At 34.5% G+C, this 25976-nt stretch overlaps 1 protein-coding gene across 2 annotated transcripts in view; it reads right to left on the bottom strand.

Annotated features, from left to right (window-relative positions):
* Nucleotides 1-25976, bottom strand: part of LOC110315735 (contactin-6) — a 334773-nt gene that overhangs the window by 36736 nt on the left and 272061 nt on the right. For both annotated transcript variants that reach the window (XM_021189718.2, XM_029534884.1), the window contains one exon: nt 13836-13963. In XM_021189718.2, the coding sequence (XP_021045377.1) occupies nt 13836-13963 (128 nt within the window). The remainder of the gene's footprint in view (nt 1-13835; nt 13964-25976) is intronic.

Raw genomic sequence — 25976 nt, 5'->3', positions numbered from 1 at the left:
ATTTGTAGTAATAGGGTAATGTTTTTCTCTAGTAGTTTCTTTGAAGAAAATCACTAATATTTATATTTGTGGGCAGATGAGTTGGCTAATTATATGCGTTGGTAGAGTCAAACTGTCCTGATTTAAGTTTTTAGATCATGCAATTAAACTAATTTTTAAGCATTAAAAATGACAACCACTTCTTCTTTAAGATAGCACACAGTGGTAAAATTAGACTAACTATTCCCTATATGCATTGCTCATTGGTCATACAATGACAAACTTCATGAATAAGAGATGATCATAGCATGATACATAATTACTAAACTTTAATTAGATTGTTCCAGCTTTTAAATGTGTAACAAATATTCATTGAGTACTCCTCACCTATCAGTCCTTCTGTTAAGCACTAGATTCCTAATTGTAGGGGGTAGGGCTGTGCAGCTACTACTTGATTGATGCCTGGTCCTGCTTGTGCAAAGGCTAAACCTGGAGCCTCAGAGGGTGGTGAATTCTACCTGCAGGAGTTCAGCCACCCCTCCTGGGCACCTGGCTATAGCCTCCCACAGGATTTTAAACCAAACTATTAAGTAATAATATACATTTCCCTTGTGTCAACAGAGCTAGACTGTCTTATGTGAGCTTGTGCTATTGTATACTGTTCTATATAATACTGTATGCTGTTCTAGTGCCAAAATTTTAGCAGTTCTGTGTAAAGTCATTACATTAATATGTTATACTATTAAGGGATAAGTTTACTGAGGACAAATTGCATTAACGAAGAAGCTCATGGCAAGAAATGATTCCAGGCAAAGCTCAAGAGTAAACAGAGAGCCACACTTTCTACACTGCAAAGGATCTTTATAAAGAGGCCTCTTTAGAAGATGCAAGGAAGTCATTTTTCTAGAAAGTCTTGGATGACCAAGACAGGAAGAGGTAAGTGAATGTGGAAACAAGAAGTCTCTACACAGTCACAAACAGGAAAGAGACATAGATCCCATCAAGCCATTTAAGTGATAACTCCTACTGTAAGATAAAATAGGAGCTAGGTTTAAAAAAAAAAAAAAAGAAAAGATAGGAAAATTTTATTTAAAACAATAAATAGTTATTTTTCTTTAAATATTTTACTGTTTATAAAATTTAATAAGGGTGATATTGATACATAAGTGGTGTGATCAATTTACGTACACTAACACATGCTTTGGGTATCATAATTATATATAAAATACAATCTAAATACTTGAACATATATCTTGATGATTATATTTTTCTCACTTGCTTCTTAGAAGACTCATCATACTGTTGGAATTTATATTTTTAGCAGCTTCATTTTCAATTGAGGTAATTACTTGTGCTACATTACTGCTCTTTGCAATTGCTCTTTGCAAGTGCATGATAAACACTTTTTTATTGATAAGTGTTTTATTTTCTGAAGGACCTTTCAGGCCAGCATAACATTTTTTTAGAGCTACTAACTGCAGTTTCAGATTGCAAAATTACTGTGAACTTCTGATAAATTACTTTGAAATGTAAATTTTAGAACATTTAGAGCTTTTAATAAGCATGCAACAATTTTATTCTAAAATACTTTCAACTTTTCTCACTGATAAATCTGTTTTATGTAAGTTTTTATTTAATTTTTTAGGTCAATGTATGTGAGAGAACTGATGTTGGTTCTGATATGAGGTGTAACCTATGGATATGATACAGAAAGCTAATGTAGTTTTATAATTTGTGTATTAGTTCAAAATATCACTTATTCATTCCATTTTGTTTTTTTCAATCATAAGAAAAAACTCATTAATAATTGGTTTTCCTGAAGCTTCATATAAAAAATGGTCCTTTTTTCCTTGAATCAAATAATCTTCAAATTAAATTTTTATTTCTAGCCCTGTGGATATTAGCTTTGCTGTGTCGCAGGAGTGTTAAAAACTCATAGATTTTTAAAGTCTTTGAAGAATTCATGCCACTCTGTAATATGCTTTATTGCACAAACATATAAGTATGCTTTATTTGTAATAATTTGCTGGAAAAGGTTTTTTTTTTTTTTGCCTGTCTAATATCAGCTTCTATCCTGGTATTGAGATGGGAGTGATAACAGTATTACAAATGCCACAGCACCAGATGGGCAAGTTGGTCTGCTCTCACCCTGTAGGCAGGCATTGACTCCTAGCATCATCTGACCTTTGCTGCTGTTCATGGTTGTTTTCTGCCTCTGCCTCCATTACCACACACAGCCACATGGATTTGGATTTTTTTATTATTATTAGATATTTTATTTATTTATATTTCAAATGCTATCCCCAAAGTTCCCTATACCCTCCTCTCGCCCCTGCTCCCCTACCTGCCCACTCCCACTTCTTGGCCCTGGCATTCCCCTGTACTGGGGTATATAAAGTTTGCAAGACCAAGGGGCCTCTCTTCCCAATGATGGCCAAATAGGCCATCTTCTGCTACATATGCAGCTAGAGAAACGAGCTCTGGGGGCACATGGATTTGGATATTAATTTCCCTACTTGCTCATTTGGAAACCAGGCTCTGCTGACAGTCATAAGGCATGAACATGAATACCTGCAAAATAGGCCACCTTCTCACATGCTTGCTGCTCAGTAAGTATGCAGGCCTGAGCTCCTGCTTAGCAGCATCACCATGTGCATATATCTGTGCATGTTCCATCCCACCACTAGACATTCCTTAGATAACAAGGACAGTGATAGGCAGATAAAGACATTCAAGACAACAGTGGAATGTGGGCATATTTCAGCAAGAGACGGTGTGAGACTGGATAAAGTGTCTAAGGAGCAAACCCTATATACCATGCAAGGAAGTATACTCTTACATATGAGTAAGATATAGAAGATAATAGAGTTATAGGAGGAGGATGGTGTAGGAAAGATGGGGAAAGAGGAAAAACATATCAAAGGGAGCAAAACTTTATCTAGGTAGGACCATGATGCCTAAGCATTTATTAAACAGCAAGATGACTAGTTAATACTAGTAAATCACATACTCAAGTTTGCTCACTAGAATTAGCATAATTTCATTTTAAAAAGCAATAAGCATATTATATGACTAGTATGTTAATTAGCTTAATTTAACAACATAACAATAAAAACATCAAAATCTCACACTGTGCTCTATAAATACATGCAATTTTAATTTATTAAAATTTTTAAAAGAAGTGTGTATTTTTCTTGAAAATGTGAGAAATATTGGAAGTATGAAGTAAAACTATGGTCTGGTGGAACACGTTTTCTTGAGTATGAAAGGCGGTGTTTATTATGTTATCCTGCATATTGTCAACTTGGGTGGATTTGGAATCATTTGGGAATCACACCCCTGCCCTGTATTTGAAAGTATTTCTAAACAATTTATATGAAGGCAAAACAATGTATCCTGAAAATTGGTGCTACTCAGGTTAAGGTCCAAGACTAGATCAAATGGGGAAAATAAGGAAGTCAGGCAAACACCAGTATTTGTGTTTTTCCCCAATTTCTGACTAATGATACAGGTGATCAGCTACCTTATACTTCTGTTGCCACAAACGGACTGTATCCTCTCAAACTGTGGGCACAAAACCTACTGTCTTCACTAAGTTGATTAAGTCTGGTATTCTGTCACAGCAGGGAGAATAGCAACTACCATGTACAGAGGGAGGAATAACTGTATAGGCAGACACATTTCCAAAGAAAAGTGAAAACTTGATGCGTTGTTACCCAAGCATAGCATCCCCTGTGAGTATCCTCCTCTGTAAACAAAGCAATGCTTGTGATTCATGTTCCCCTCCACAAAATTGTGTGAGAACCAACATAATGGTATGTATGTCACTTTGAAACAGCAATGAAGCCTTGGTTATTCTCTTACAGAAATTACTCTGCAGTCCTGCAAAGCACCAAAAGGAAACTCAGTATATACACATTAGAATGACAAGATTACACTTTCAGAGAATAGGAGCAGTACTTGAGTTACACAAATATACAGTCTTTCAGAGTACTTGCAGGGAAAAATAAGACTTGGTTTTAATCCATTAATTTCATTATTTGCATATTCTTGAATGTTTTAATAAAGTCAAGCTTCTGAGTGACTTCTTCAAATCACTTCTATCATAGCTAATGGACTGCACGTATTTTCACATATTCTAGTCCTTTACTAAGTGTGGATATATTCTAATAGACAATTTATGTTACTTAGGCTTAATTAATGCTAAAAGTCTACTTGCAATTTATTAATAAGCGAGAGCCTTAGAGTCTGGAATTAAATGAGGGGAAGTGGACTGTGGTAGATTATTACTTGTGAAACTTTTAGATTCATTAAACATCTTTAGATTGAAACAAAAAGGATGAAGTAATCAATTTTACATTATTTTATTCCTTTTGCATGTACCATTTATGTTCTTAGGATGTGTATGGCAGTGATTCTAAAATTACAAAAGCACAACAATTTACTGTCAAATGTCCTCAAAATATAAATTTCTTAATTCCCACATGAAATACTGATTTAGTAAATTTCAAGCGAGATCCTAGAATATGGACTTTTCATAAGCTTCTCCAGTGGATTTGTATAGTTATCGCAAATGCTGAGTTGGGAGAAAAAAATCATAAGATTTAAAAATGACATTTCTATTTTAAGAAAAAATAACACTGTATTAAATGTAGCATCAGAAAGTATCCAATACTCTGGATCCAGATAAAAAGTTTGCTGTAAATAAAATAGTATTGGTAGGGAAAATTACACATGGTGGCCCAACATTACAAGGATTTAATACTGTGAGTTGGACAAATTCTCAGAACTCCATAGAATAGTTGAGTGTATTGAAACTTCAGAATTCCTCAGTTACAGACACACAGTAATTTAAGAATCCTTATACTTAACAGAAAAAGAATATTTTCCACTTTTATACTAAATATATTTTGTGAAGTAGAGATTGTAAAGATACACATGCGTATACTTTTTTGTGAGTAATGCACATATATAAATATATTAATATTTATGAAACAAATCCAGAAAACTAAAACCCTCAATATTACAGAAACAGCTGCTAATTTTTAAAAATGTAACATTATTTTAGCTTTATATTAAAAATTATTCCTAGAGCCAGGCATGGTGGCACACGACTTTAATCCCAGCACTTGGCAGGCAGAGGCAGGCAGATTTCTGAGTTCGAGGCCAGCCTGGTATACAAAGTGAGTTCCAAGTCAGCCAGGGCTTACAGAGAAACCCTGTCTCCAGAAAAAAAAAAAAAAAAAAAAGACACCTCTAGAATTGCTTAACAGATGAAATACAATATATGGAATCTGCCTCCTGATAATTATGATAAGAGTTGAGGTTGCCGATAAGATACACATGAAACAAATGTCCACTTTGGGTGATATGTACCTAAGACTCTTTGTACCATACTGTATAGTTCTATGTGCAGTTTTACATGTTTTCTTTATTAGAGGAAAGTCAGAAAATATTTTCTTTAATAAAAGACAGTCATGAAAGTTGTTCTACCTAATAGACATTGTTTTCACATAGCTTCTAAAGTAATAAACATAACTACTTTATAAAGTTTATCCCACATGAAAAAGAGAAAGGGTTGTATAACATTTTTTTGTATATATTGGCAAGGCAAAGTCATCACACCAAAGTAGTTTACATATCCATCTTGACTCTCAGAGATATAAGGGAAAATTTCAGAGGACACTTTTGATAATTTTACTCATGTATACACTGTCATAATTACCAATGATGTTTCCATAATTGATTTTCAGCTATAAACTTGCTATTAGACAGGGAAATTAATTATACAAAATCCTGTCAGAAACATAAAATATGTTTTCTTAAAGAAAATGAATTAGTCCATTATATCAATAGTCCAGAATGTTATTAACATTTCAAAATGTCTCAGAACATTTTGGAAGCTTAAAAAGCGTACATGGTATCATTAGCCATGATGAACCTAATATTTTATATTTTATTTCCTTTTATACAAATGGCATGGTTGAAATCTTCATTTGTGAGTGATAATGTTCCCAAGGTGACTGCTTGAAGTTATCACTCCACCCCAAGATCCACAACATATAAGACACATAATCAGTCTACATGGGTCTCTGCCTTCATAGAACTATAATAAGACAGGAAGTGTTGCTAAGATACCAATATAAAGTATGATAGTGTATAGATAACACTTCAAATAGGTGATAGAATTCTATGATTTTTTTTTTCTTACAAGATAACTTGTTAAGACCGGAAACATTGAAATTTTCTTTAGAAATACGATCCCCTTCCTAACTTTGTGAATATTTCTGATTTCTAATCTAATAATGTTTTTTATTTCTCTTAATTTTCTTATCTCCATGTTTTATTAGAACTGTTTTTCTGCTCAGGACAAGTGTTTTATTATTATAACAGCAATCCGGGTTGTAAATAAATATACATTTTTTTCCCAAAGAAAAGACATAAATGACCAAGATATATCTATGAAGATACTTAACACTCTTTATCATCCAGGAAATGCAAATCAAAGACTCACACCTTTTGGAAGAGCTATTAACAAAAAAAACAAAGATAAGTGTTGTTAAGGCTGTGAAGCAAAAATAACACATACTCTCTTCCTGATATTGTTAATTAGGTACAATCATTAGAGAGAGAGAGGAAAAAAAACAATATGGAGTTTGCATTTAAAATGTTACATGAGTGCTTTCATGTTATCCAGCATTACTTTGTTTTATTAAAGTCCATGTTCATTGCAGCATAGTTCTCAATAGTTAATATATAAAAGCACAGTGTACATCTATTTTTCCATTGAAAGGATAAAGAAAATATAGGCTATCACAACAGGGTGTCATTGGAATATTGGAATATTATTCAGCCAGTTGATCAGAGGCATTTTCCTTTCTGACAGCACAGATCTTCCAGGATGACATGTGAAATAAGCCATAATATGCTGTAAGAATTACTTTCAGAAAGAGATAAGGTATTGTATGGACTAATTTATATGTGTAATCTAAGAACGCCACAGACATAAAAACCTTCTGTGCAATGGTGGATACCAGGAAGAAGATGCTGGGGTAAATGCAGGTGTGCTGGCCAGCAGTCACAACAGGCGTTAGTTAGGATGAGTAACCTCAGAGCACAAGAGTCCTGCAGGGTGACACTTGTCATCCACACTGTACTGTGTATAGGAACACACAGATTGACATGGAAGGGAGAAACTAAGAGAAATGTGGAGCTGAGTTAGTGTCATGTCCACAGAACACTAAGCAAACAAACAAGGGCATGAAAACACAGAAAACTCAAAGCTTTTGCTCCCTGACAATGCTTATAGCAGAATGAAAACAGAAATTAGTAGGATAACCATTATTAAATATGCTCTTACTGCTCATGCATACAAACCATAAAACTGGAATGTTAGCATATTTCGAGGCATGCTAAGATTATCTGCTAAGATTATCTACTAAGATATGGCCATACACACTAAAAATTTACATGTAGTAAATTTGATTTACTTTGATTATATTCTACCACAGGTTGGATATTACTTAATTTCAAAACACAAAGTATTTGTGGTCATCAAGGTTCATATGAAACATGAAAGTTAGCTGTTCACAGAAAGTTAGCTGTTAAAGCCAACTAGGAAGAGGCCAGGCTACTTATTAATGAAGGTGGGTCTATGTAACAATTTCTTTCCAATAAAACTTCTTTAACTCCTGTGACCAATATTCTTAATCCCAGCTTTATAAACTGCATGTTAGTATGGTGGTTTGTGTAAGAATAGTTCCCACAGGTTTGCTGGGTGGTGGCCTTTAATCCCAGAATTCAGGAGGCAGAGGCAAGGGAAATCTCCATAAATTCAAGGCCAGCCTGGTCTACATAGTGAGCTACAGGACAGCCAGGGCTAGCTATACAGAGAAGTCCTGCCTTAAAACAAAACAAAACCACTAAAATTTACATGTAGTGCTTTGATTATATTCTACCACAGGTTGGATATTACTTAATTTCAAAACACAAAGTAATTGTGGTCATCATGGTTCATATATACAAGTTTACCTGAAGTCGCCATTAGATATTTATCTTCTGTGGTAATATTCAAATATCACAGAGTAAATAGTAAATAATTCCAGGAGAAAAAAATAAATAAATAAACAAAAATGCAATTAGGTAAGAGACATCCAGATATTCCCCAATTATATGAATATATATATATATATATATATATATATATATATATATATATATATATACACATGCACACACATGAATATATATTCATGCAAGATTAGGACTTATGAAAATTTATATAAACTGTTCTTCTGGAAAGTAAGAATGTCCAATTAAATATAGACCTACATGTAAACTAATAATCAAAACAGGGACTGCCATTTATTCTATCAGACTGCACTGCAGATTCTAGACTACAAATCAGATACGCCAGCTATTCAGTTTCAAAGCCCTTACGTTTAATTGGCTATTACTGTACTTGTGTAATCAGATTTATATTTCTTATAAAAAAAAATATCACTTGGACTATTTTTCATCTGACACTATATAGTTCTATAGAAGCTAGGAAATACTGTATGGTTTTTTTTATTTTCATTTCTACAAATGTACTTGAAAATTTATAAGCATCAAGTATTTGAGGACCAAGTATCCACTCCAATATTAATCGTGGCATTTCAGGGAAAATAAAATAATTATCCTGACCAGTGTTAAAATTTAACACATATTTCATCAACAATTAGAAGCTTCAATAAAGCTGATGAATAATTTATGCACCAATATTTTATAATTCTAAAATATCTGCATTAGAATCCCTCTCTGAAGGAGTAATATAGACTAGAAGATGAAAGATGTGAGTGAGATTGTCATTTTCACAAAAATTTTCCTGATGTTCTCTCAACTTGTACTTAGCCATTTCTCTGAGATTGGACATTTGATTTGTTTAGACAAGCGGTGCTTTATGATAAAGTTGGGCTTTTTGATAAAGTTGTGCGAACAACCCCAAAGCCTCTACACGGCTGTTTAAATCTGCAAAGCCTCCGATTGATTTTCTACCAGTCTTTGGTATGTATTCCTCTCAGTAATGCTGACCAAGGTTAGGGAGTGCTCTCCTTCTGCATGAGAAAAAGCACAGGGCACTCTGTATGCGGGTATAATAAAGACTTCTATCACAAAGAATAAACAACTAAATGAGTGGCAATAAACTTAATTTGCACATTAGATATGCTTTTCCAAGTTCCGACATTTCAGTTGAAAATAATGCTGAAGCAATGAGGCCTATAATTGAACATCCAAAACTTCTCCAGTGGGGAAACAAAAACAAATGTTGCCTGCAAACAAGATCATTTTTATAGCCTGCTGTTACTCTGCTTTTTAATAATTTTCTAAATGCCAAATCAAATAATTCACTCCTTTATGTGATATTCATATACCCCTTTGTGTATGTATAGAATGTGATTTTTTTTTTAATCCAAGTCCTCAAAAATAAAAGCAGTTAAAACTATTTTTTCCTTTTGAATTCCCCTTTGTGCCTATGGAACATGTCCTCAGATCACACTGGGCATCTTCAAGGATCTGGCAAGGCAGCTGCTAATTGCATTCACAGTGTCTGAATGGAAAATTGCCTCATCCTGCTGCATTAGTGAAACAGAAATTTTCAGGCACACAGTGCAGATAACTTCAGAATCCTCTTAACACAGATAAGCCGTATCGGCTAAAACTAAGCTGGAAAATATCTTGCTCTTGTAACTATTATCTTTTTACATGTTATCTAACAGCAACATTTCCTGCATGACTGAGCTGATAAGTAAATTTAAAGGGATATGATTGTTTTATCAGCTTTATTGAAACTTCTAATTTGTTACCCACCCCTCTGTTACCCTTATGGTCACTAGCATGGGCTAATTTAGGTTCCAGAAACTAACCTATCTTTGACTTTGCAATAACCATTAGATGGGCTTTATGTTTCAAAAAACACATATACTAGCACATGTTAAGCCATCTCAGCAACCAAATGGCTCTTTTCTTAATAGGCAAGAAAATGGTTACTTCAACATTTACTATTTTCCAATATTAAGGCTACAGATTCATAGATTATAAAATAATAGTTTTTTTAAAAAAAATTTTAATCAATGCTACCTTCCTCAGTCTTGAATGTAAGGAAATGAGACAAAATGTTCTAATTAAGACAGGATCATATGATAGTTAGACAGCTTTAGGCCAATAACAATTTTTAAAAGTTCTTGTAAATGCACTGTACATTCGTTTTGTAGGTATGTGTTATTTTATTTAGGTATGAATGGGTATAATTAACTATTTGTAATTCATTTTGTAAAGTATATTTGTCAATGGTAAAGAAAGAAAAGACCTTAAAATCCATTAAAGTAAGAAGTGTGTATTTTCTGAAGACTAAATGAAATCTAACAAGTTTTATTTCTATAACTATGTACAAATAAATATGAATACCTTGACAACCATACATACTGACAGGAGCCACATTAGCATGGACATGTTTTCTTCAAGTCAGGCACTCTCCAGTGCTGTCATAAACACTAGCACAGCGGAATTCTTTCACAAAAAGCTTCAGTTTTCTATAGATTTCTATTTACCTCTTATGCAGTTTATATCTATTGGAAATCAGTAAATATAAACCCAAAGATTGGAAAAGTGAAAGTATTTTAATGTAATCATTTTTTAAAGACAATAATTGCTGAAAATTATTTTAAGAAGCTTGGATTCTGAAATTTTCAAAATTGTCACATTTTTAGAGAAAATAAGCTAGGGCAGAAAGCATCCCTGTGGGCTGAGTTGCAGGAGATTAAACTCCTGCTCAATCTCTCCACCCTGGACACAGGCAGCTCCTGTTAGTGTTCTATAACTTGGAGTTCATCTGAGATTAATACAGAAATTCCTCCTGCCTTATATATTTTACTGTATTTAATAAGCAGTGCCCAAACTATCAACATAATGTGTCAGTAATTAGATAATCTATAAGTAGATGACCAAGGAGCTGCGGCCCACTAAGGTCAAAGTGAACCACTTGGATCAAAGGTATCAGCGATAGAACCAGTACTCTTGTTGGGAGATAATGTCATCTAGACTTCAGAGGGACACTGCATGCATAAAACATCAACAATGTGTTTGCCTAAACAAGACTTGCATGTTGACCACAGGAGTCAACACATCAGCATGTAGGGACAAAATCTCACAGAGTCCCATCCCTGGTGAAGAGCTACATGTAGACAACGCTACTAGAAAGGGAGAATTGGTCAGTATTCTTCAGAGTATGCTCCCCAATAGTTTATTCAGGTACAATTGGTCAGACCTAAACACATGAACATATGATCCACATTAATTAGATTCTGTTGGTTTTATATATATATATATATAGATAGATAGATAGATAGATAGATAGATAGATAGATAGATAGATAGATAATTAAAGGAGAACTCATGAATTCTAGTGAGATTTGGGGACACAGAAAGAGTTGGAGGGGTGCAAATAATATAAATAGGGTATATTTATTTATGAAATACTCAAAAACTTTTTAAAAATTAACAAATAGAAATAATAGGCCAGAGGCAAGTCTATTGTTTTCTGTAAATAAACAAAACACTCAAAATACTCTTATTTAATCATGTCTTTCTTTTGGAAATAAAGTATTTATGGACCATGGTGGGGTGTCAGAAATGCCCTTAAATACAGATGAACTTATTCCCATTACAAGAACTAGAATCAATCCTGCAGAATACAGAAGCAAAATTATTTGACTCAAATATATCACTATGATAACCAAAACAGAGCACATTCCAGGCATTTCTAATAGAGTCACCTTTCGTCTTTATTTCATTGATTATTACTGTGCAGTGATTACCATAGTACTAAAGGTTTCAAAGGCCTTTGAAGAAGCCTTTCATTCAGTTCAATCTACCCAAATAGCTTTTTCTTTCCTTAGACAGTGCAATGAAGGGATGGAAGGTTTTACCAGCAAAATTATCAGGCAAGTTATGGTATTTTGGAGTGTAGACAAATTGAATTCCTCAATATTCCACATAAATGGATCTTGATAGAACACTTCACTACTACTTCATATGCCTTTTCTACTTTCTATTTGTATACCAATGGGTTTCGCTAAAGCACTAACATTTGAATACAATGCCAGTGCATCCTCTACTATATATTATCACCTCCTGTCATTCAATTATCATATATATTCTACATTATCTTAATTGGAAATGATGCAATGAAATGCAAATACTTCTCTTCCATGACATGGTTTTTTTCCTCTAATATAAAATACTTCTTAAATATAAAACACTTTTCTGTATATAAATATTGAAAATTTTTGCTGCAGAGTATCATGTTATTCAATGAAACCACAACATATGTCTTGATACATCAAGTCCATCTCTGTCTTAGAAACTGATGACAATACAATCTAAAGGTAATGTCTTTTTGTTTTTGCAAATATTCCACACTGGTGGGATTTTTGACACATCAATTCTTATCAGTTACATTTTCCCAGAGTATCTCAGACAATTGTTGACATTATGTTGCACACTTGAGACAAGTTGACAGAAATACCCTTCCAGGGATAAAGTTTTTATTTCCTGTGAGTTATTTTAAATGATAGTTGAAGTTAGTTAGTTATTAACTGCTTTTTCTTGAATATATTTATTTTTTTAAACAGAAAATATGGGAAAACAAAACTGTAGAATCGAATCATTTGGGCTTAATTATCTGCATTCAGAGCTTTAGTCGGACAGTCATTTTTACCATCCAAGAGGCAGAAATGATAGTAGTGACATATCTTCTCATAAACATTATTTTTTGAGCTGATATTAAATATAACAACATAGCAAAAGTAGAGAATAGACAATACTGATACTAATTATGTCCCTTGGTGATAAATGCAGGTACATTTGAGTTGATAGTAGCTTAAAAGACTTAACAGTGAAACATGTAGTTTTATCTTCCCAAATTATATAAGCTTATCTATTTGCTAAGACAGGAATATAGGATGGTTCCTTTGTACAATGTAATTTTATTCTTTTTTTGTCTTAAAACATCTGCTCATTAATATGAGCTCACAAAACTCTGTCTTTCTTTAGTTATATACCAAGTGTTGTTTAAACAAAACAAATAGGTTATAAATTGGTTTGACTCACACATGCAGTATTGTGGCTTGAATGAGAGTGGCCCCCATAGGTTTATATGTTTAAAACTTGGTCCTTAGATGGCAAAACTCTTTAGAAAGGACTAGAAGGTATGTCCATGTTGGAGGAGGTTTGTCACTTGGTAGGGGTTTTGGGGTTACAAAAGGCTTGTTTCTCAATGATGTGACGTTTCAGCTGCTGACCTCCACTATGCCTGCCTGTCTGTTGTCATGCTCCATGCTATGACAGGAATGGACTGCTATCTCCTTAAAAACAAGAAAATACTCCCTTCTTTCATCAAGTTTCTGCAGGCCTGGTGTTTTACCATCTCAATAGAAAAGTAACTAATACACAGGGAAAGTATTCATATAAAACAAAGGCACCAGAGAGGCATGTAACCAGGAAAGGAGCTAGCTACCTGAAAACTTTACTAAAGTGTGCCTGGCTCTATACACTAAGGCACGTGGGGGTATTTTTATTATTGCACAACAGGTTTGAACTCTGCAAAGTCACTCATTGACCTTGTTTAGCTGCCAACGTTTTTCACATTTACCATAGCATTGCGTTCCTAAACAGGACACCAATTCATGAATTATGGTAGCAGAACTCTTAAATGCATGTTGAATTAGATATTCCACACATACAATGTGCTACTCAAAGTCAAGCTATGCCTAGGTGATTGTAATATCCAAAAATGCCTCCGGAGAGCAAGAGATTACCTCTCACGACGAGACTGCCACTGCTTTTCCCATTGCCAAATTGATTTGTAGCTACACAGGTGTAAGACCCAGCATCTGATCTGGTAACATTGCATATCTTAAGGCTGCCATCCTCCAGGAAGAAAACTCTAGAAAGAAAATATACAATGAATGGCTAATTGGTATGAACAAATCATAAATATTTACAAATAATGATTAAATCGTGAATATATGATAATATTCATTTTTCATTATAATACATTTAGTTAGAATCCATCTTACATCTAAACATTGGCATAAAAGGCATAAGATTTTTGTTGACATAGATTATTCTAATCACTTGAATGATTACTGTTTATTTCTATGTAGCTTAAAAATTAAATGACGGAGTCTTTGATGCTCAAACACTAGATTGATGGACGAATAAGGAATGTAAGTATTTGTTATACATTTGGGATAATCAACTGTCTTTCGAAAATTGAACTTGGATTTGGGAAAATGGAGGCTAAACTTAGCATCTTAACTAGTATTTTCATAAACCAAGTCTTATATAGCCCCTCTAATACCTGAACAAGATGTGAACAACGGAAATATTTACCCCTGCTAGATAGTTGGAGGGATCATCTATATGGTTCTCTGTGCAAGAGCTTTACTTGTTATGTACATCATTACAAAAAGTAGCAGAAGGAAGTATAAGCATGAATTATTCATGTATCACTTGGAATTAATTATTCTTATACCATACTGTACACAAAAGAGGGACAGCTAGTAAACTTTAGTCTTTTACAGAGTGGTAAACATCATAATTTTAAGTAAATAGAGAAAACCCAAGCATGTTCTTTCTTAACACATCACAAAATATTTTAATTAGCTGTGTGTGGTGGCACACACCTTTAATCCCAGCACTTGGGAGGCAGAGGCAGGCAGATTTCTGAGTTCAAGGCCAGCCTGGTCTACAGAGTGAGTTACAGGACAGCCAGGGCTACACAGGGAAACCTGTGTACTCGAAAAACAAAACAAAATATTTTAATTAAAGAGACAAAAATGGGGACAAATAAAAAATTTTCCAATGTATGTTTCCATTACTCGAGCATGCAGCTTTCCTTAGTAACATTTCAAAAACACTGTGTAAAAAGTACTATTTGATATTCAGAATTCTACTAAAGAAAGGGGTAACAAATTAATATTAGTGACTACAGTTAATGACAAACGATGTTGGGTGATCCTATTTTCATGCATGTCATAACTATTAAAAGATATTTGGAGAAGTGCAAACAGACCATTGTTTCTAATATGTGTATAACACAAAATGGAGCTAATATAATTAATTACCCAATTCGAACCACATTGAATATCAGCCAACTAGAACTTATATGAAACCACAGCCTGATGCTGGCCTAACTACTGAGAAAGAATTCCAAATTTCTGTCAGTAAATACAGAAGTATTCAGAGTATTCTAGGCCATGTAATTTATGACAGTACAGTATTCTCCCAGAGCAGATGTGTATTATATTTCTGACTTATGAAGAATCCCAGTCAATAAATCCTGATGAACCTTAAGAATTATAATACCACATCATTGATATAATTACAGAGTTATTCTATTATACAATGTGCAGGCCTTTAGTTGAGTTAATGAGAAGTCATGATAATAAGCAATTCTTTGCATTCTCTAATTCTAGGAAGAAATAATCACTCCTCAAATACAACAAGAATAAAAATTAAAATACATCTAACAACTAAGTTACAGTGAATATCTGATATTTATAGATTAGGCAAAGGCACACTATGAACTCATGAAATATTTACTTCATGATTTTGGCACCATTTATAGAGAAACACGAAGATTGATATTTTACTCTCCTTGTTTTGGGCTATTTGCACAGATATATTATCAGTAGGGTTATGTGTGACATATGAGTGAAGTGTTTTAAAGTTATCTACTTACACTGAACTTAAGCTTCCTTAGAATATAAAGAACAAAGTGCAGACATGATACCTATAAATTTGACTACCTGTCAAAAATCAGGAAGAACATTCTGGTATTAAAATGGAAATCTGAATGAATAGTCAACACTCAAGTGCAATTATAAAGAAGAAAATTAAAAACATAATAATGTGAATGACTATATATTTTACCATTTCAGACCTAATGATACACTACTGGTTAGGTAAGTTAGTGTGGAAAAATTTCAACACCATAGAATTGTGGGAAGGTTTTCAATAAACTCAAAATAAATTTAAATAGGCCACCAAGAGTGGAATAATGTTGACACTTATTTTTCTTCTTAGATTATTAATCCAATGTTTTCTAGGGACCTATGTTTGAAGCAGCTTGTTTGTTGTTTCAATACTGATTCAAGAAACAAAGACTGTTAAATACTGGGCATACTATTTTCCATGATATTAGCAATTACTGGTGAAAAGTGGAAGAAATTATGAGCTATTAAGTATAAATGAGTCAGCATAACACCTCCAAGAATTAAGTAGAATATGTAAAAGTGACCAGTAAATTATATATAGCCAAAATCCTCATCACATTTTTTTCTTTAGAACAAGGAACACTTATTTTTACCAAAGCATTCATTCAGTTTCAGACTCTAAAACAGTTTACAAAAGATACAATTACTAACAGCAGCATTAACTGGATTCATATTTGCATGTAGGCATAATTTTACGTGCATAGAATGAGATTTTTCTTAATCTGATTTTCAGATACTCCAGCTGTCCCCTAAAATGTGACAGAAAATGTTGTATGTCCTTATGTGTGTAATTTTTTAAATTTCTTAGCTTTTCTAAACCAGCCCTGCTCACAACTCAGATGCAGTTTCTCAGGAGAGTCCCACCTAGGTGTTGGAGTCAAGATCTCTCACTGAAACTGCAATTTGCTGTGTCAACTCTGCTGGCTTCCCTGTGTGTTCCAAGATCTCCTTCCCTCCTCCCCACTATTGATGGGATTACAGGAACTCATGCTGTTTCCCAGTGTTTCACATGGGGTCTGGGTACAGAACTCTAACAAAGTCCTTAGACTCATACAGCAAACACTTTTCCTGACTGATCTAGCTCCGTGGCCCCAGAGTTCCACAGATTTTAACATCAGCCTTAATATGGCATCCCTATGTTAGGAAAGAATTTTGAACATCAATTTTCTATCACTGCAGTTTACTATCATAGCCATACTGAGCTAAGGATTATTTTTCTTTTGTGTCAATATTGTTATCAATGTGGTAAAAATAATGCACTTTGGGGGTCAAATGGACTATGACCTAATTTAAGCACCTAAACATAATATTTAAATGACCAGAGCTGGTTAATACCCCACATGTCCAAATCTTTCTAGTGTAGTAGAAGGACATTAATATTACCTGTGTCTCAGTCATGCAGATTGAATGACATTAATACTTTAAACAATTTAACTGTCTCTGTCTCTATTTCAGTGGGTTTTTAGGAGAGTTCAGTCCCTTTCATCTCTAAGTATGCAAACACTTCCTTAACTTCTTGAAAAATACAACAGAAAAAAAGAACAAGTTCAATTCCCAATTCATTTTTAACATAGGTATCAATACGGTATATCTGAAGCTTGTAAGTCCATATTTTTGATCGACACATAATGTTTAAACAGATTTGTAAGGAAAGATGTGGAAGTTATATTCACAAATGCATTGAGTGTTAATACATTCATAGCAATTAGCATAGCTACCACCATAAAATTTTATCATTATTTTACGATAAATAAATTCAAGTTTATTTCTTCTAATTATTTTGAGATACATAATACATTACTGTTTTGTTTTGTTTTTTTCACCTTCATCGTGTTAGAAAACAACAGAACCTACCTGTCAAATGACAATGCTATGTTTACTGAGTGACCTCTGACCTTTCCCCTCCTTCCTCTTCACTCCAGGTTTAGGTCATCCCTCTTCCACTCTCAGTCTCTATGATTGCAGATTTTCACAATCCACTTATTTAGTGAAAAATGCGGTATGTACCTAATACTTGAAAATATGTGCACTTGTGAGTGTGCATGTGTGTTTGTGTGTGTGTGTGAGTGTGTGTGTTTGGGGGTGTGAGTGTGTGCATGTGAATGCTTTTCAAACAATAAGAAAGAAGATCCTATGGCAAGCTGTGCCCTTCCCCAGCTTTGAGCAGGCTAAATAGACCTTAAGTGTTTGCCCACAGTTGGTCTTCTGCCCCAGGTAGGTAGAGTCCTCTGCCTTTCTGCGCCTACAATTTCCTACAGGAGCAGACTGCCTGCTGCACTTGCTTTGCAACAGAATACAGCTGAAACAAAGCAACCTGAACCAGCTGAAACATAGGATGGGGTCTGGGGGCTCTCCCTATAGAAATACAGTGCTAAATATTCAACTTTGAGCCTTGATCCGAGAAAGAGAAACCATTGCCTTGGCTTCATCCTTCTCTTGCCCCACTGTCCTTTTTCATTTCCAACCTCGCTTTCAGGTATCCAGTTCATCCATGGCTTCTGGACAGCTACAGCAAGTGGTGACAGGAGTGGACCTGGGGGTAATGCCAAGATGATGCTTCCAGCCGTGATTTACACTCCTTCCTCTCCTCTCTAACACCATGATATTTGTGTTTGGCCATTCAAAATAGAGTTGATATAAATATTGGATTCTTTACATGCCGGCTCTTCTTCCCATTCTTATGCAGTTCGGTACTCTCCTTACTATTTGGGCTTCTGATTTGTGCAATACTTAAAACTACTGTATACAGACATCTTTTGGTTATGGCTGGAGCTCACTTAAAAACTTTGTCTATTTGAATCCAGCAGTGTACTTTCTTTCTAAACTCATCTATAATTATCTGTTCCTCAACAGTCTTTTGCTTTGGTGTCAATAAGTTTTTGCACTTGATTTCTGTCTCTGCCTTTGAGGAAAACACTCTTCCCCTTATATCTTTATTCCCAGGCATCTATTTAATCGGGACACTCATCTCTTTACTTAATTAAGTAGAAACATTCAATACCATTTATTAAGTCTAAGTAGTCTAAGTGCTCTCTTATTTTAATCAATTGTACATTATGACGTTTATATTTGAAATGTATAACCTTGTGGCTTTAATGACTTTCACATGTATAGATATAACAAGGCCATCTTACTGACAGAAAGGGGGAACAGTTAGTATTTTCTATATCAGAGTAATCACTTCATTTCCTAATTGGTGCCTAAGATAGGAACTAAGTACAGCAAAGCATGCTCGTCAGCCAAATGATACTGGGGAGTTTTCACTGTGTCTTGTCGAAACTATGCAACATAGAGACATTATGAGGCTAATGCTAAAGTCAGATATTATCAGGTGACAGCATACAATATTTCTACCTTCTGTCACGAGGAATCCTGTGAGCAAATAAAGCAAATAAAAGCTGTAATGTCCATCAACCTGATTCTCAACGCTTTGTCTTCTTCCCCATTGGTTATTGCAGAGAACATAGCAGAGAGCTACAGTAGCACATCAAATAAAGAATTAGGGATCTTTTATCTAAAACATGGACATCAAATTCTCAGTGCTGGGCAGTCTTTTTTTCTTTTCTTTCCTTAAACTGAATATGGTATCTATGCATATGATAAACTGTATAAATATTGTATAACATTAACCTGTTTTATAAGTACAATTTATTAACATGTAAGAAATATCTAATCACTTACATAGAGAAAACAGACCATTACATACAGTCTTTATCCTGAGGTGAAAATGAGATTTTTCTTGTGTGTGAGATAGCCTATCCAAATGTAAGAACACAGAAGATTAGCAATAGCTAAATTTTTTAAAATAAAAGAAATTAGGACATTGAGCAATTATAATTTCTTATTGCTGAAACTAGAGCAATATTGCTATTTTTATAGTGAGATTATTAACTAGAGTATTGCTTCTGGTCCTGTCTGAAGATAATACTGTAGACCATGAAATTTTAATTGACTGTCTAATTTTACTGATATCTGGAAAATGTAAAATAGATTGGAATGAAATGAGTTAGATGAGAGGCAGAAAACTCTGTACAAATTTTTACTCTTCACAATTTAGGCTCAGAGTAATATATTCCCCCCCATTACCGATTTTACATCAAATATTGATATTGCATTTCAATGCTTTTTACCCGATCATTATAGTTAAGGTATGATATAATATCTATGCTAAACACATTGCCAATTAATAACCTTCCTTTCAAGAATCCATCACTTTGTAATGCAAAATGTCTGCATTCCTGACTGACTGAAAAGTAAATAGTAAGTCACACATGCATAAATAGAAATAAAGGTTTTCTTTACCCAGTCTTATGTCAATAACTTTAAATGGCACTAATAACAGTGGAACAGAATGATTATGAAGCACCTCTGGCCAGGCTTAAATTTCAAATTCAACTAATTAATTAATCAATTAATTATTAATTACCACACAGTTTATCTTCTCATGGGAACATCCATACACTAAAAAGTGAATCAAACTTAAAGACAGATCTAGTTAAGTTGCAATGCTGTCTCAAGGATGAGACTGAAATGGGCCTTGGCAAACTGAATGATGCAAGTCACCTCCTGCATGGCACAGTGTACTTGCTATCTTTACTGGTATTTAAATAAAGACAGACAAGCTAGAATGTTCATGAACATTTATGAGTGAATACTTTATCTCTCTTCCATTGTATTAAAATTTGGAAAAAATCTACATATATATGTATGTAAATAGACATTCAAACTCTCTCTCTCTCACACACACACATACACATATACACACACACACACACACACACACACACACACACACACACCATCCTATAATGTAAAGAGTCTTCTTGAGAGTCCCATAGGGGAAGTTTGCAGTAACAGTTTATAAAATGTATTTTAGCTTTTATTTTTAAAGAAGAGCCAGATGAAAATCTAATTGATTTCTGAATAGCCAGATGAAATCTCCTCCCCTCACATGCCACAGTTTTGTTCTCCAATCTGCTTGTCTAAACCTATTCATCTTTTAATCCCCAATGTTTCAGAGGCTTGTTATGAGCCTCTCATATTCTCTAAACTCCTCTGGCTGTCATAGGTCCATATTTTATGATCTCAGCAGCAAAAGAGAGGTCAAGCAAATGAGTTCCATTTTTTCTTCTTTCGCATACAGAACCCAACTGTTTTCCCTCAATAGACTATACAGAGACAACTGGTCAGTATGATTCTAAAACAGTTTGTTGATGGTTTTTAATGTTCATCAAACTTGCCGTTTTTAAATAAATGAAATACAGAGAGATATTATAAAAAGAGTCAAGCCTCCACATTAATGGGATAATTTTTGCCTAGGGATTCAACTCCAGATCAAAGATATTTTTAAAAAGCAGTATCTATATGGAATATTTAACGTAAATCATCAACATTTTCATAACTTCTAAAGCCTTGAAATTTTACTAAGAGTGATAATTTTAGTAGAGGTTATTTGATAAATAAAGAAAGATGCAGGTACATGCAAATAATATTACCTTTGTTAGAGAGAAATGACTATCTGTATAAATTGTATGTTTGTGTAGTGTGTGTGCATGTTGTGTATTTGTGTGTGCTGTATAGTAGGTGTAGTATGTGTGAAACATGTGTATAATATTTACTTCATACTATATGGTTCACATATTTGTGTGTTATGTGTAGTCTGTGTGTATGTATGGCATCTATGGTATAAATTCATAGTATTTTATGATGTGTGTAGCATGTGTATAGTTTATGTAGTACGTGTGTATGTGTGGGTATCCAAGAAGGTGATAATTGAAAGCACATGGTAGCTCCACTTCTATATTTAAATGAATTTTATAAGGTGGAAAAAATATCAGTTACTTCAAAACTATGTCTTTTCTATATAAATTTATCCTTATCGTTAAAGACCAGGAGTATTTATTTATTAATATAACTAATTAATTCAATATACTAATGAGCTTGGAGAAACACTTTTGATGTGCCAGGGTAGAGAGACACCCAGGGGAAGCACCCCCTCTAAGAGGAAAGAGGGTGGGATAAGAAACACTGGGGGGGTGGGCTGGGAGGGGAGGCAGCATTTTAGATGTAAATAAATAAATAAATAAATATTACTCGTAGTCATCTATAACATGTCTATTTAATAAATTAGCCAGTATCTCACTTGGGTGATGACATTTTCTATGTATTGGAGGATGACCTTGAACTGATGATCCTCCCATCTCTACCTCACCTCCAGATTACATAAATACATCTGCCATTAGCCCTGGTTTGTTTGGGGATGCAGATCAATCCGAGGCTTTGATGTATGGTAAATGTAGTGGCTATTCCTGGTTGTCAACTTGACTATATCTGGAATGAACTACAAACCAGAATTGGAAGGCTCACCAGTGATCCTAATCTGGAGGCTGGGAGATACAAGTTTCTGACTTGGATCTTGGGGTAGAGATCTTGAGGCATAGTGGCTATGAATTCCAGAAGATTAAGACAGGGAGATCTTTGAGTTCAAGGTCATCTGGGATTAAAGGTGTGGTGGCACACACCTTCAATCTGAGCTACACCTACTGCTAGAGACTTACATAAGGACATTGGAAAAGGGAACATTTACTCTCTCTCTTCTTCGACTACTTGCCTTGTAGTACTGAGCAACTGATAGATCCTTGGACTTCCATTCACAGTTGCTGCTGGTCATTGTTGGGGAGTTGGACTACAGATTGTAAGTCATCAACAAATTCCCTTGCTATATAGAGACTATCCATAAATTCTATGACTCTAGAGAACCCTGACTAGTACAGTAAAGAAGTACTCTACCAATCGAGCTAGCCTTCAACATGCTGAGGGATTTTTATGTTTGTAGATTGTAGCAGAAGATGTGAAACAAAAGAATTCATTCAGTCTGTGTTGTGGGCTGTTTATATCAAGAAAGTAAAGAATATGATGTGATCCTTACAAAATATTTCTAAAAGATTTATTTTATTATTTTATGTTTGTGGGTGCCTCTGTTTGTGGACATTTGGGTATGCCCACAAATCACACTGGAATTAGAATTACTGTAATTAACCCAGTGTGTGTGCTAAGAATAGACTCTGGCACTTTGAAAGAAAAAGCACTTATAAGCCTAACTATGTCTATAGCCCACAAATCTGTTAAATTACCATAGCATAGAGCATAATTGATGATGTCTTAATATTTAACTGGATCACCAAAAGTGTTGTGATGCCATTTCTAGTATTTTGTTGTTGTTGTTGTTGTTGTTGTTGTTGTTGTTGTTGTTGTTTTGGTGTGTATGTGTCTGTCTGTCTGTCCTAGCTACAAGCAAATGGGTTCCTCAGAGCCTGTATATTGAGTTCTGTTAGGCATATATGATTAAATGTACTAGACAGTGAAGGATATGGAGAAAGAAGGAAGGGAAACCAAAATGAAAATCTATTAAAAAAGGCCTTGTGAAGAGGAGGGATGCCAAATCAACCTTCATTTGAGAAGCAGGTTTAAAACTAAAAGCAAAACAAAACAACCGGATGTTCTTTAAGTTATGGGCCACAGAATGAATCTAGTGACCCAAACATGCTATTCTAGAATTGTCCCAAAGCTACATCCATATTCTCTATCACTCTTTTTCCAATATATTTTAACGAAGAAATTGAGACAGAGTCTCACTTTACTGCCAAGTTAATCCTGAACAGATAGTTTAACTCAGGCTGGCTTTAAGCTCATTCTGCAGTTCAGGCCGACTCTGAATTCAACTTTCTCTTGCCTTGGCCTCTTGAACCAGAATTATAGGACTGTGTGCCCAGGCTCACTTATTTTCTGTAATCTCTTTCTCAACAGAGAAGAAAAAAATCATACTATGCACAGATTAGAAAGATGAGGATATGCTTATGCTTCTTATGGACTGATCATCCAAAAGCTGATTCAGGGTCTTTTTTGTTTTTGTTTTTGTTTTTTTTCCCCAATGCAAAGTTTTTATTGTGAAAAGGATTAATGAGAAGTTAAACCTACGGGTAAAAATCAACTCTAATACATTTTAAATAAGAATGGAGATGTTTCTTTTGCCTGTATCTAATATTTAATTTTACCTGGTACCCAATATATACATATGTGTGTGAATAGTGAAAAGATTCAAAGTTAAGTGTTTGCTTTAGTGTTCCTAAGTAAAAGGATTCAATAAGCACTGGGCGTACAGATTTCAGAATCCATTCAAATTTATCTTTGTTTTTAATGTACTGACATAATTTAAGCAACAGCTTTGTAGTGTCTAACACAGAACACAAACCCAGATGCCTGGATCAAGACACAAATTAAGAGATGATAGATAACAGAAATTGCTAAATAACATAATAATTCTGTGTCATGATGTGTCTTTATCCCAGTGGCATGCCAAGTAGTATGTTTCTAGGCTGCCTTCCATAAAATGTTAAGAAAATTTGATTTAACAACCACTTAACACATCAAATGCAAAGCTGGGCTAAACTAACCCAATAAAACATGACTTAGAAGACCACTTAGCTGTTGAGAAGAAAAAAGTTAGATAAGAAAAGTGTCCATATTGTGGTCATATCTAAGGTCTGTCTGAAAGAACTCAAAAGAGAGACAACACGACCCAGCAAACTGAAAACGAAAATGGGATGTTGCAAGGTGGCAAAGGGCATTCAAGAAACCAACCAACTAACCAACCAAACAAACAAAGTAAAACAAGTGAAAATGGAATTCAAAAGAAACCAGAAAGGAAACTACATGTTCCCCCTAAAGCAAGAAGAGAGCCTACTGAGAAGACCCAGAAACTGGTGCCAAAGGGAACTGGAAGAAAAGTGAATACAAGAGACCATGCTTATTTTTTCTTTTACATATGAAAAGATGATTGTGTGTTTTCATTAAGATTTTGAGAATTTTGCAAGTGCAAAGTTGTGCAGTTTGACATCGACAGTGCAGTTTGACATCGACAATGTTCATATATATATATATATATATATATATATATATATATATATATATATATATATATATATCACTTCACACTGGTGATTTCATCTCTAACATCCTTGGATTCCCTGATGTATAAAAGTGAAGGAACTGAGTTAAAAATGAATGGCTGTTACATATTACCTCTTGGCACTTAGCCTCTATAAGCTAGTGATACCAGAAGAAAAATTCCTAGTAAATGACACTGCTATTTCATAAAGGTGATACTGGAAGTGATGCTTACCAGTGGAATTTCTGATTCTGGATCCCTCTTTGCTCATCTGTGACTATACTCCTTGGAGACTATGTAAGTAGGCTTATAAAACTGGCCAAAATTAGACAATCAACATGGATGTGACTTATTATTGTTTTACTATAAACTTAGTACAATTCTACAAATGTTTTACAAAGCTGAGGAAATTCACAGATATATACTCAATTTCCAGATCCATGTCAATATGTCACTAAAATTATAACATATATTTTAATAAAAGTCACATTCTGGGCTAGCAAGAGATCTCAGTTAGTAAAATGCTTGCCATGAGAGCAGAATGAAAAGAATTGGGCACAGTTACCTGTTGTTATAGTGCCCACACTGGGGATGCATGCTGTGATGATTTCTATATGCGTGATCCAAAGAATGGCACTAGTAGAAGGTGTAGCCCTTTTGGAGTAGGTATAGCTTTGTTGGAGTAGATGTGTCACTGTGAGTTGGGGTTTTAAGACCCTTATCCAGCTGCCTGGAAGTCATTATTCTGATAGCAGCCTTCAGATGAAGATGTAGAACTCTCAGCTCCTCCTACACCTTGCCTGCCTGGATGCTGCCATGCTCCTGCCTGCCTTGATTATAATGGACTGAACCTCTGAACCTGTAAGCCAGCCCCAATTTAATAGTGTCATAAGAGTTGCCTTGGTCATGATGTTTATTCAGAACACCTAACTAAGATACAGGCAAAAGGGTCCATGGGGTTCTCTGGCAAAAATAGTGAGTACAATGGGTACAATGAACCACTAAGAGATCATGTACCCCAAAGTATATAAAGTGGTTATATCTTCTGAGGAATGACTCTTGTGCTTCTCTGACTCTTGCTTCCAAATGTATGTTACCCAAATAGATGTGAAGTAGTAAGATTTCATTTAGATAACCTATATTTTGTACATTTAACAAATAGAACCACTGTGTAGGCTCTCTCTCTCTCTCTCTCTCTCTCTCTCTCTCTCTCTCTCTCTCTCTCTCTCTCT

The sequence above is a fragment of the Mus pahari genome, chromosome 2 (genome assembly GCF_900095145.1).
Source record: "Mus pahari chromosome 2, PAHARI_EIJ_v1.1, whole genome shotgun sequence".
In the NCBI taxonomy this organism is placed as follows: Eukaryota; Metazoa; Chordata; class Mammalia; order Rodentia; family Muridae; genus Mus; species Mus pahari.
This window is presented reverse-complemented; position numbering and strand designations above follow the sequence as displayed.